Raw genomic sequence first — 12762 nt, 5'->3', positions numbered from 1 at the left:
CACCACAATGAGTTCTAGAACTAGTCTAGGCTCCAATTCAAAGGCGTTCACAACAAGAGCTCCCATGAGCTAGAACCATTGCCCTCCAATATCACATGCTAAAAATCATTGCTACAACCATTGCCCTCAACAATCACATGCTAACCATAGTAAGACTGACAGAAGAAACAAGTTGGTGAGGTGTGTCCACATTCTATCCTCCCAAATACACCTCTAGAGGATAAAACCAAAATTGGAGTTTAGCTTCATATTGGAAAGGAGATCATGCCAAAGACTTGCGGCAATGGAAGCAAGGTGTGGAGCATTCTCAACACACCCCAAAACTAAGGTGAGGAGGAAACAAGAAGCTAAAGGGTAAATGCCATTATTGCAATACCAAAGATAGTCACATGGTGGACGACAAAAAGGACCAAATTGCATTACTAGTTTTTACCTTTACAATAACCAATCACTATGGTGCTCACACAGTATGCTTGATGAACTTCGAAATGTGTTAAACAAATCAAATAAAAGGGGGGATGACCCAACACATGCGATTAAAAACAGGTGAGTGAAATGTTTGCTTCATTAGTATATAAACCCCTCTTTGGCAGCCAATGTGTCCTTGTCATTACTTTCTGAACGTCTATCTTAAGCAGCATGAGTTACAAAGGTTCAAGTGTTACTGCTTCTTTAACAACACAGGAGAGAATGACTTTCCTTATGAAATTGAGAGCTAAATTCACATACGGAATCCCAGAGATGAGTATAAACGGATATCAGCCAGGCACATGATCAAATAAGAGAATCTATTTCACCTCTTTTAAACACTGAAGATATCCCAAGAGGCATTCCTTGCCTGGGAGCATTGGTTGATGGATCAACTGGCGGCATTATACAACATTCAGCAAAAAAGTCGCCATCAAATGCATAAGCATAAGGCAATCCAGTCATTATCTGCAAAATAGTGAGCTATCACTTTCAGTGCAAGCCTTTTTTCTTGAAAACAATGCTCAATTTTCATGACCCTTTCAGCTGTTTTATTGTACACAAATAAGAAAATGACTGAACCTGAAGTTGGAGCATTTCTGCTTCTGAGAGATTTGCTAGATAAGCAATGATGCATCGAAGTACGTTCCCATGCGCAACCACAAGCACATTACGACCTTCATCCAGTCTGGGGACAATAGTAGATTTGAAAAATTTGACTGTTCTCTCTGCAGTGTCCTGCAAACATAACATGAAAGTGTTAACTGGCATCTATGCATGAAAAAGCCGAAAATATTGTGCATTAAGACTCTATATTTTTGTACCTACATCAGCACCCAAGGCTTCCCTGCCTATCAAATAGAAAACTTGAAATTGTCTCACACAAGTTACAAAATCTGAAATTGCAGTATAAATGAATCCACACTACTGTGTTCATTCAAAAAGAGCAAAAATCACTTTTTACATGTTATTGTTCTTGAAACCTCAATAGTCACCTGGATTTTACTCCATCCATTGTCAAGGAACCTATGATTGCAATATTACATCTCTACATGAGATTTAGACATATGTTAATATAACTTTGGGTTAAGGTGATAATGTTAGGCCCAATTGGATTGTCTTTGTGTGCAATAAATCCATTACGTTGTGTTAAGGTGACAATGTTAGCCTCAGTTTGTCTTTATTGTACGTGTACTATTCCATTATGCCATGCACCACACTTTATCACAGTGCCAACGCCAGTGTGATTTTCTTGACCAGATACCTCCTCTTAAGTTTGTGCAGTTTGAATTGAAGTATGAATATCAGTGGAATACTCATCATGATGCCGCTCCAAGCCTAAGCCCACACTTCCTTGACTGGGAACTTCATCCTCCTGGCTTTTTGCAACAACTATAATAGTGCCATCAACACAAAATCATCATCACACTATTCAAGGGATATTATTTGAGGGTATCATACTATGTGAAGAAAATGGCCAGAATTTTCAGAGTTCAGTTAACTTGTCAAACAAGTCAAAAACAGATCAATGATTGCAGGAGATGGGTAGAGTCATTCAAACAGAGGTCACTGTGTTTTCACCCCCCAAAACATTTCACCCCTGAAGCGTTGTGTTTCACCTTGAAATGATTTGCTGATGGGCAGAGTGCCAAGTGAAACGCCAGGTGAAACATCCTTTAATGTCGACAATTCACCCAGCGTGTTTCACATCTCATTCAACCTTGTTTAACACAGGGCATTTCTCATTTCAGTCAGCCATTTCACCCAAGGCATTTCACGTCTCAGTAAAATGTTTGTAGCATTTAATGTTTCACAGCTAGTGAGAAGTGTTTCACAGTTACCCTGAAATATGGAAGGCTAAATAACAGTGTCAAAAAATGGGGGAAGCAATCTTATAAACAGCAAGCCTAAAGGCTGGTCAAGCTGCAACTAACCAAGGCAGCAGCCCATGGACCAGGTTGCACCTGGCTCCCAAATGTTAGATCGGGCAGTCTGCTATTCGTTATCCATTGTGCTGCCACATGGCACTCAGTCACAGCACCTGAAACACCTGGCAATTCGGTCCAATTTCCCCCCATACTAGTGTTTCCCCAGTTGCATGGTCTCTTTGTTTGAGAGAGTTTAGGTATGCTACATCCTTCACTTCTTCAGCTTCATCTAGTAACAATGCCTAAATGCAGAAAACGCATGCCAGCATGAGGCCTACACAACTCACCTTCTGCCATAGAAGCTCTCACAATCAAAGCTACCTTGAGTGACCCTCTCTCTTAAGACTTTGTGGTGAGCTTGTTCCAAGAGTAGGCACTTCCAAAATGATGGCATTATGATAGTGGTGGGCAAGTTACACTAAGAGATGGCCCATGCCTTCATTCAGGCTGTCTCAAGTTGCATGGCTTGCCTCAGGATTGTGTTGAGGTTGAACTTCATGCAACATATGCTAGAGTCTCAAGGTCTTTGGGACCTAGTAGTTGGTCTAGAGGCTATGCCAGACCCTCAGCTGCTCAGGAGCCACAAACTGCTCACACCACAAGCTCATCCAGCCACTCTTATGTGGGCTCTTGATGCAGCCATGATGCGATTCATTTCTTCACCTCACCATAATTTTCCTTGGTACAAACCTACTAATAGATGTGTGAGCTCACAGCCACACCCTTAGGCTAGCACCTCTAGGTCCCTTAAGATACACTAGGGTGGTACATCCTTAGGCTAGTCTCATACTACTTCTAGTTCTAGCTCATTAAGCAACTGAGTAGGTCCAATAAGTTACTTGTCCCTTAGAATACTTATCTTTAGGATTTTCATTTATCTTCTGCCGCACATATCCATTTACTCTATTACTTGTTCATTTTTCATTTTCTATTGCATCTTACCCTTACATTAGCTTTGCTTTGTTTTTCTTTACTGCACCAAAGTATCTCTATATCAAGCACTAGTATGTAGATTTCGATCTTTTCTGATACTTACAAGCTAGGTTTAGTATTTCAATTAAGGACTAACATAGCAAGTTTAACCGGTCCTTGTTGAGCTCAAAACACAAATATTAGCCATTCCCTTTGTGGTTTCATCTCCCTTTGAGCCTTGTTCTTCTATCAGCATGGAGGCTTCATCTGCCGAGGTAGATCTTCAAGCATCTCTTTTCACTACCGCAACAAGGTTGCTTTTGCCTAACTCTTCCAAGTAGGGTGCTTCTTCATTCTTCTTTACATAGTTTTTGACACCACACAAAGATTGACATTCAAGCTGCTCCTTTAAAACCAACAATCCACAATTGAGAGGGAATTTCTACCTTTCGTTTGGTACATACAAATTTTAGCATTTGCTTTCTTGTCCTTGACATTGACATCCCTTTACTATAGTATCCTCCCCCTTTGCATTGCATGATCTTCACACCATCTTTGTAAAAGGACACGGGGGCAAGTGAACAACTTTCCCATTAGGAACACTATCCAAGTGGCACCTTGTTGCATGAGCACTCTAATTTGCATTGTGTAGCATCTATTTATGCCTCTCATTGAGTAAACCACCCTACTCACTTCGTATTTCAAGCAATCTCCACCTACAGTACTTTACCTTCATGTGTCTTTATAATTCTCCATCAACTCCCTAGGTAGTGTCTGTGTACATACTACATACTCTCCATTTTTGTGATTTGCAAGCACCAACTACACCCTTTGGTCCTACAAAGTGAAAGTATGTATTGGATACATTCGACCTATGGGTATTTGTTACTATCCCAACACCTCGTCCAATGGAGAATCCCCAACTCAACTCTATAGCCCGATCTTCTATTTTCAGGAGTTTGTAGGACTATGTCCTTATGCATGTGCATAGACTTCAAATTGCAACAAAGGTTTGGACAAAGCTATCTTCTCTCTATCAGCAAAAGACCTTTGCTCGCTATATTACAACAAAGAAGAAGCTTCCAATGCTTTCTCTTGATGACTCTCCTTTGAAGGACCACACAAGATGGAGGAACTATAGGATAAGCTTGCATGTCCCTTGGCAAGATGATTTCTTAAGAGGGCATGGCACTGATTCTCATTGCTCATCTCCCATCTTGGAAGTTTGGAGAATCGCTCATCTACCATCTCCGAAGTTTGGAGAATCACTCATCTCCCATCTCCAAAGTTTGATGTGTTCTACACTAGCTTACTTACCTCTAGAGTTCGAGACACCATTTTGTGGGAGAGGTTAGCCCTCCTTGTTTTGGAGTAGAAAGAGTGGCTCGAGGAGATTTGAGCCATTGGATCCAACTCTACTAAAGCTTTTATTGCAGCACGAGAGGGGGAAACAAGAGGGACAACAAGAAGGCCAAGAACAAGAACAAGAAGCAAGTTAAGCACTCAAAATCGTCTTCGAGCTTTAACATAGATTTAGAGGGGAAGTATAAATGCCCACACTATGGGAAGGGCACACACCCTGAGGAGGTGTTGAAAGAAATACCCTTGGCTTGGGCATTCAAAGCCATGGACTCTTGATTCATTCACCCAATGCACTACAAGTCTCACAGATGGTTAGTCAGTTTAGTTAGCTACAGATTCTTGACCCACCCTTTGGCACAACACCCATACTTATAGTGCACACCCATACTTATAGTGCCCCACCCTTGGCCCTTTGTGCCAGCACCCTTGGAGTCAAGTCTAGACGTCCATCAAACATGTTAGAGAGGATCACAGCCAGGCAGGTGCAGTCCAGTCGGACTGCTGCAGTCGGACCTGCAGCAGTCGGACTGCCACGTGGCAGTCCGACTACCTGCAGCCATTTTATTCCAGGCTGCGCCCTATTTTGGCGCCCCGTTCTAGGTGATTTTTCGCCTATTTATTGCTGACGTTTTCAGCAGTCTGACCACTATTCTCTGTCGCAGATTACAGACCGGTGCCGTGCAGATTTCTGTCTCTGTTCACAGATTTCAAACAGCAGACAGTGCAGACTGCAGTAGACTTCGAGGTGGACAGCAGGTCGCATCGTCGAGGTGGAGACACGCAGTCCAGCGCACTGCGCCCGTGTATATCTTTGTATTCAGCATTCTTTATACAGCAGATCTTCATTGTACACTGTCTCTTTCTCTCCCTTTTCTCTCTGCGTTCTCTCTCTCTCAGTCCTACGCTTCCGCACCGCTGCACTCTGACATGGTATCAGAGCAGTGTTTGAGGGCTGACTGAGCGCAGAATCAACCTGAAGAGGAGTTTCCATCGCGACACAAATTTGCGTTTTTTGCGTTTAAGGGCAGACAGGAGGGCTGCGCCTTGGAACAAGGCTGAAACGAGTGTGGGCGCACAAGAAAGGAGTACAGGTGGTGGATTTGCTGCTGTTTACTGCTGTTTGATGCGGAGAAAGTTTGAGTTTTCAACCTAAAAGTGCAGGTTTTGCTTTTTCATCGCCTCCGGCGGGTGAAGAAGCTTCGGGACGCGGAAGAGCCTTAGCAGGCTGAGTTTACCCAGTCAGAGGGGGCTGCTTTTGCGTTTGAGAAGGCATTGCAGGTGAAGATGTCTACAGAGATGGACTTGAAGTTCCAGGCGATTATGGACCGGAAGGTGCCTGTCCTACCGGCTCCTCCTACAGATCAGAAGCTCGACGGCGACAACTACCGCATTTGGCGCGTTATGATGTTGGCCATTCTGGAGTCCTATGATTTGGCGGAGTTGGTACAGGAAGATATTGACCGGCCTTCGGTAAGAGATGAGTCCAAACTCTCTTCCGATGCTCGTGCGGAGTTGGCCAGGGCCCAGTCTCATTGGGACAAACTGAATGCCAGGATTCGATCCTTTCTCTTTCTATCATGCACTACAGCCGTGATCGCTCACATCGAGCACTTGACGGTGGCTCGTGAGATATGGCTGGAGCTTGATCAAATGTACAATCGGATGACCCTGATGAAGAGGGTTTCTTTGGAGGTACAGATGCAGACCTTGTCCGTCAATAAGTCTTCTTCGCTAAGGGAACACATTAACAAGCTAAGGCAGCTACAGATGCAGGTTCAGAATGCGGGGAAGCCAATTTCCTCCGAAGACATGGCGATTACACTCTTGTCCCAGTTGCCGCCACAATTCGGTACATTTTACTCTGCCCTTATTGCTTCGGGGCGAGAGTCTACTCTTCGGTGGGAAGAGTTGGTTCCTATGGTCTTGGACCAAGAGGAACAGCTAAAGGGACAGAATGCTTCCAAGACGGAGGCGTTGACAGGTCAAGCCTCTCAGAAGAAGGGGAAGGACAAAAAGAAGAAGAAAGGGGATAACAAGTCCAAGAAGGACAAGGAGAAGGACAAGGACAAAGACTCCACATGCCATATTTGTGGAAAGACTGGCCATTGGAAGAAGGATTGCCCTGACAAAGACTCGAAGGACACCAAGAAGAAAGAAACCAAGGATTCTGGAGTGGTGGCTGCACCCTCATCAGCTGCATTTCTACATTTAGTTGTCATTGAGGACGCTTCACCGAATGCTTCTGATGCTGCGATGGCGGCTCCCCAATCTCGAGAGTGGATTATTGATAGTGGTGCCTCACGGCACATGACTCCTTCATCAGATGGTGTTGCCCAGCTGCGACCTTCGCGTGGGCAGGTTCTCATTGGAGACAGCTCTCCAGTTTCTATTACAGGTCGGGGTAAGATGCAGCTTATTCCGGATGGACGAGGTGGCACCCATACCTCAGAGGTTTTGCATGTACCAGGATTGGGGTACCATCTCCTTTCAGTTCATAAGATTTGCTCCCTTGGTCTTTTGGTGGAATTTGACAGTTCTACTGTGCGAGTCCTTGATCGTGAATCGAGGAAGGTTCTATCATCTGGATATGAGGAGAACGGCATTTACAAACTGAAGTCTTCCACTGCCCTCTCTTCTCTTCTTCTTACCTCACAGTCACAGTCTGAGTTATGGCATGCTCGGTTTGGTCACCTGAACTATGACTATCTTCGGAAGGCGTCACGTGGACAGCTTGTTCGAGGGTTGCCGGATATAGTGGTGAGCCAGCAACCATGTGTCTCCTGCATACGGGGGAAGCAGCATCGGGATGCCATTCCCCACACAGCTTCGCGGCGGTCTACTTCACCGATGGAGCTAGTATCTACGGATCTATGTGGCCCTATGAGGAATGAGTCCCTGCGTGGGAGCTCGTACTTCATGCTGATCGTGGATGACTACAGCAGGATGACATGGGCCTACTTTTTGACACTAAAGTCAGAAGCTTTCTCGCACTTCAAGGATTGGCTTCTCTTTGAGGAGAACCGATCAGGCCGGAAGTTGAAGACCTTGCGATCCGACAAGGGAGGTGAATTTGTGTCTAATGAATTTGCTCGGTTTTGTGCAGATAGAGGAATTCACCAGGAGTTTGCCAATACCAATACTCCTCAAGAAAATGGTATTCTAGAACGGAAGAACCGCAGTGTGATCGAGATGGCGCGCACCATGATGGAGCACCGACAGACCCCTCAGGTTCTGTGGGCCGAGGCTGTGGCTACTGCAGTCCACATCCTTAATCGATCCCCTACTTCGGCCGTGGAAGGGATGACTCCATTTGAGGCTTATTTTGGGACGAAGCCAGATGTTTCTTACTTTCGGGTCTTTGGGTGTGATGCCTATGTTCACATTCCCAAGGCTCACCGTGACAAATTTGAAGCGGCTTTCCGAAAACAGGTATTTGTTGGCTACAGCTCCCAGTCCCAAGGCTACCGACTGTATGATCCCGTCAAGCGGGATGTATATACTAGCCGTGATGTGCGGTTTGTGGAGGTTCCGGCTTCTTCAACGGGTGAGGAGCATCCCGTTCTTGGAGATCCAGGGGAGAGTTTGGCTCCTTCTACAGTCCCACTGGAGCCTGTGCCGTTTGATTATGATTCTGTTTCTGACACAGAGTCTACTGTTCCACCGGATCCTTCTGAGGAGTTACCACCGGTGGACATTCCAGAGTCTTCTACTGATGGAGAACGACGAGGGGAGGTTCGGCCTCCTCCTCGCTGGGCCCGTGACACACTCCGTGATTCAGGGATCGAGGGGGTTCCTGAGGAGTGGGGACCGCAGGATGGTCCGCGGCGGTCACGGAGGCACCAGGCGCATTCTTCGGAGCTTGTTTGCTCCAATTATTGTTTGATGTCTCGAGTTATGCAGGATCGAGAGCCCACCTCCGTGAAGGAGGCTTTACAGTCCGCCCCATGGAAGAAAGCTATGGAAGCTGAGTTGGAGGCTATTGAGAGGAATGGCACTTGGTCACTTGTGCCACGCCCCCCGAAGAAGAAGGTGATTGGAGTCAAGTGGGTCTTCAAGACCAAATATCTCAGTGATGGTACTTTGGATAAGCACAAGGCTCGCCTTGTTGCTAAGGGTTTTGCCCAGCGCCCAGGGATTGACTGTCATGACACCTTTGCCCCTACAGCTCGTATGGCAACCATTAGAGCTGTTCTTGCTTTGGCTGGCCATAGGAGATGGCCTGTTTATCAGCTGGATGTGAAGTCGGCCTTCCTGAATGGTGATTTGAAGGAGGAGATCTACGTTGAGCAGCCTCCTAGCTTTAGTTCTTCAGATGGGAAAGTCTACAAGTTGAAGAAGGCCCTGTATGGTCTCAAGCAGGCCCCGCGAGCTTGGAACGAGAAGATTGATTCGTTCCTCCAGACTCAGTTGGGATATCGGCGGTGGTCCAAGGCCGATCCGCAGCTGTATGTTCACACTTCCGAGGATGGTTGTGTGCTGTTTGTATTATATGTTGATGATTTGATTGTCACAGGTGATGATGCACAGCAGGTCCAGGAGACAAAGTCAGCTTTACATCGGACGTTCGAGATGACGGATTTGGGGCTACTCCATTTCTTTTTAGGACATGAGATTTATCAGTCTCAGAGGGGGATTTTTCTCTCCCAACAGAGATATGTACAGGAGCTCTTGGTGACTTTTGAGATGAAAGATTGTCGGGCCCTCTCTACTCCTATGGATCCGAACTGGAAGGCCACTTCCCATTCAGCTTCTCCTTTGGCGGATGCGTCCCGCTATCGACAATTGATAGGGTCCTTGATTTGGCTTCTCAACACGAGGGTTGATCTATGTTTTGACTGCTGCAGTCGGACCTGCAGCAGTCGGACTGCCACGTGGCAGTCCAACTGCCTGCAGCCATTTTATTCCAAGCTGCGCCCTATTTTGGCGCCCCGTTCTAGGTGATTTTTCGCCTATTTATTGCTGACGTTTTCAGCAGTCTGGCCACTATTCTCTGTCGCAGATTACAGACCGGTGCCGTGCAGATTTCTGTCTCTGTTCACAGATTTCAAACAGCAGACAGTGCAGACTGCAGCAGACTTCGAGGTGGACAGCAGGTCGCATCGTCGAGGTGGAGACACGCAGTCCAGCGCACTGCGCCCGTGTATATCTTTGTATTCAGCATTCTTTATACAGCAGATCTTCATTGTACACTGTCTCTTTCTCTCCCTTTTCTCTCTGCGTTCTCTCTCTCTCAGTCCTACGCTTCCGCACCGCTGCACTCTGACACAAACATATGGGATTTCATCTTCCATTGGACTCAATATTCTCTACCCTCAAGGGGGGGCTTGCCCTCTTTGCTACTACAAGTGTCTTTCCAAGTCTTACAATACCTTCAGATTCTGTTCTCTCTCATCCTTTGGGGCTCCTAGTGCTAGGAGAGTAGATCTCATAGATGACAAAGTTTGTATTTATGTGCATTTCAATTTTTATGCCAAAGAATTTCTGTGCTGACCAACCTGATTTTGGCACCTCTTTTTAGGCTAACCGACTGATCATTTTCTTGGCATTATTTCTATGTATTTATAGGCAATCTCCCTCCTCAATCACTCACTGAAATACACATCCTACAACACAACCACTTCTAGTTGGAAAGAGAGAGATTGGTCCATACTGCCGGTGACTCATTGTCCATGCCATTGCCATTGTACTGTTCTTGAGCCTTGGATTTCCATTTCTAGAGTCTACTCTATTTGAGTTCTTGCGTTTTTGTTGTCCTCTTTTCTATTCTTTGAGTTCATTGCAATCTATATCAGCAATGTCTCTTTGCTTCCATTGCTCCACACTTTCTTGACATGGTATCAAGCCTGTGCCTCTTGGTTTTGGTGCTGCCTGCTATGTTTAACTACTATTTTCAGGTCTCATCATACTTTGATTGCTGCAACAACTTGCCTTTTCTGCTCCCTACATCCGGGTGGGCCTAGGTGACCCTCTAGACTGCTTGGTGGCAGTTTCCAACTACCAAGCAACTGCTTTTTTGCCTATGTTTAGCTGCTCCCCCTGCATTTTGGTTCTACAACCTGCAGTCACCCATAAAATAACGAGTGCCCACTGATCCACTCTAGAATAGAAATGCATAACCCATTGAAACACAACCAGACTCAAATATGGATTGACTAATCTGCTAATACCAAGGCCTCTTTAAAGATGAAACAGCATAGTTACCTGGAATGGGGAACGGGAACGGGAACGGGAACGGGAACGGGAACGGGACCCCCTGGAACGAGGGGAACGTCCAAGGTCGGGGAACGGGAACGGGGGGAACGGCACATGTCTTAAGTGCCCCAAATATGCCCTGCATGACCCAAATTGCCCCAAAGAATGTCCTTCTAATTGCCCCAATACCCATCAATGCATGAAATTGACCCAAATGTTCCAAAATTGACTCGATTACCCCCATAGCTCCAAATTGCCTTGAATTGCCCCAATTATCCCAATTTCCCTTGAAATTAGACAATATAAATGGATGAATACCTTGGAATTGAGGATTGGCTGAAATTAGATTCTGATTTGCAAGAGTTGATAATGCATCAAATTTGAACTTTGCATGGACTCCTAATTAGTTTGTGGGTTGTCTTGACACTTTGAATCTTCAACCCGAGAGAGAGAGAGAGAGAGAGAGAGAGAGATTAGTGTGTGCACATTAGGCAATGGAGATGGGTGAATATGTGGTAGAAGAACTGTGACCCAAGCAAAAAAAAAAGGGGAAAAAACGTCAATTTTCAGTCAACAGGCCTGGAAAGGCCGTTCCAAACAGGGAACGGCAAGGAACGTTCCTTGGCCGTTTCACCTCCTTGGAGGGTTTGGAACGCGTTAGGCCGTTCCTATAGGCCGGAACGGCCGTTCCCTATTTCTATGTGAAACAGTCAAAGAAGAAGGCGGCTCCATCTCATGAATGTGAAAGAACATAGACTCATAAGCAACAACTAGAGCAGAGGTAGATGGAAGGCTAAGATGATTTAGCTTCATCATCCCCATCACAAAACTCCCAAATCCACTTAGCACAGTAACTAGGGTCTTGCACAATGTGGAAATCCTAAAGTTGGAACACCCAATAGTGAACCATAAGTAACATCCACAAGGGCTAGGGTCCACCTAATGAGACCAAAAACATGGCTCCCAGTCATGCCCAAGGGAACTAAATGGCCAATAGAGTTAGAGTCGGGGACAAAGCCGTGTAACAAAACCGTTGTCCCTCTGTGTGTGTGGCCGATGGTCTCAATAGGGTATCCCAAGATAACAAGATGGAAAGGAGGGATAGAAAACTTAGTCTATGTCTGTGCACAAGCATTTCTGCCATGTGGGTGCAAAATGAGGAGCATCATTCAACAAGAATCATTGGAAGTAGTACCTTGCGAATTAAGAGAAATATTTGGTCTATGACAAGTACCTTCCCTATCCTTGTTCGCATTGTTTTGTGCCTCTAATTTTTTGTGGTAACTTTGCTTCCTGCCATGTGGGTACAAAATGAGAGACTTCATTCAACAAGAATCATTGGAAGTAGTACCTTGTGAATCCAAAGAAATATTTGGTCTATGACAAGTACCTTCCCTATTGTTGTTCACATTGTTTTGCGCCTCAAAATTTTTGTGGTAACTTATGTTAGTCTACGCATCAGCTGATGAAAGAGAGAATTTGTGAAAGAAACATGCAAACTTGATTGGACTAGACTCTTAAATTCAAAACTCAAAGGCCATGGGCTCATTGCTGAAGATGGATTAAGAATCCCTTAGAGCCTGAACTGATAGACTCAGAAGAGGGGGCTTTGAAGAATATTTAGGAGTATTAGATGTTCAAATTGTTTTGTGCCTCAAAATTTTTGAGGTAACTTTGCTTCCTACCATGTGGGTACAAAATGAGAGGCATCATTCAACAAGAATCATTGGAAGTAGTACTTGTGAATCAAGAGAAATATTTGGTCTATGACAAGTACCTTGTCAGAGTGCAGCGGTGCGGAAGCGTAGGACTGAGAGAGAGAGAACGCAGAGAGAGAAGGGAGAGAAAGAGACAGTGGACGATGAAGATCTGCTGTATAAAGAATGCTGAATACAAAGAT

The 12762-nt window shown here is 45.3% G+C and overlaps 1 protein-coding gene across 1 annotated transcript in view; it reads right to left on the bottom strand.

The window, feature by feature from the left end:
- Positions 1–538: 538 nt before the first annotated feature.
- LOC148033490 (uncharacterized) overlaps positions 539–12762 on the bottom strand; it is a 32504-nt gene continuing 20280 nt past the window's right edge. The window contains exons 6-7 of the mRNA XM_087682317.1: positions 1051–1206; positions 539–936 (exon numbers count right to left, since the gene is read on the bottom strand). Coding sequence (XP_087538443.1) covers positions 775–936; positions 1051–1206 — 318 coding nt within the window. The 3' untranslated portion in view covers positions 539–774. The remainder of the gene's footprint in view (positions 937–1050; positions 1207–12762) is intronic.

Source organism: Lygodium microphyllum, chromosome 7 (assembly GCF_053477565.2).
Source record: "Lygodium microphyllum isolate KBCC chromosome 7, Lygodium_microphyllum_v1.1.10, whole genome shotgun sequence".
Classification (NCBI taxonomy): Eukaryota; Viridiplantae; Streptophyta; class Polypodiopsida; order Schizaeales; family Lygodiaceae; genus Lygodium; species Lygodium microphyllum.
Note: the sequence above shows the minus strand (reverse complement) of the source record. Positions and strands in the feature narration are given on the sequence as shown.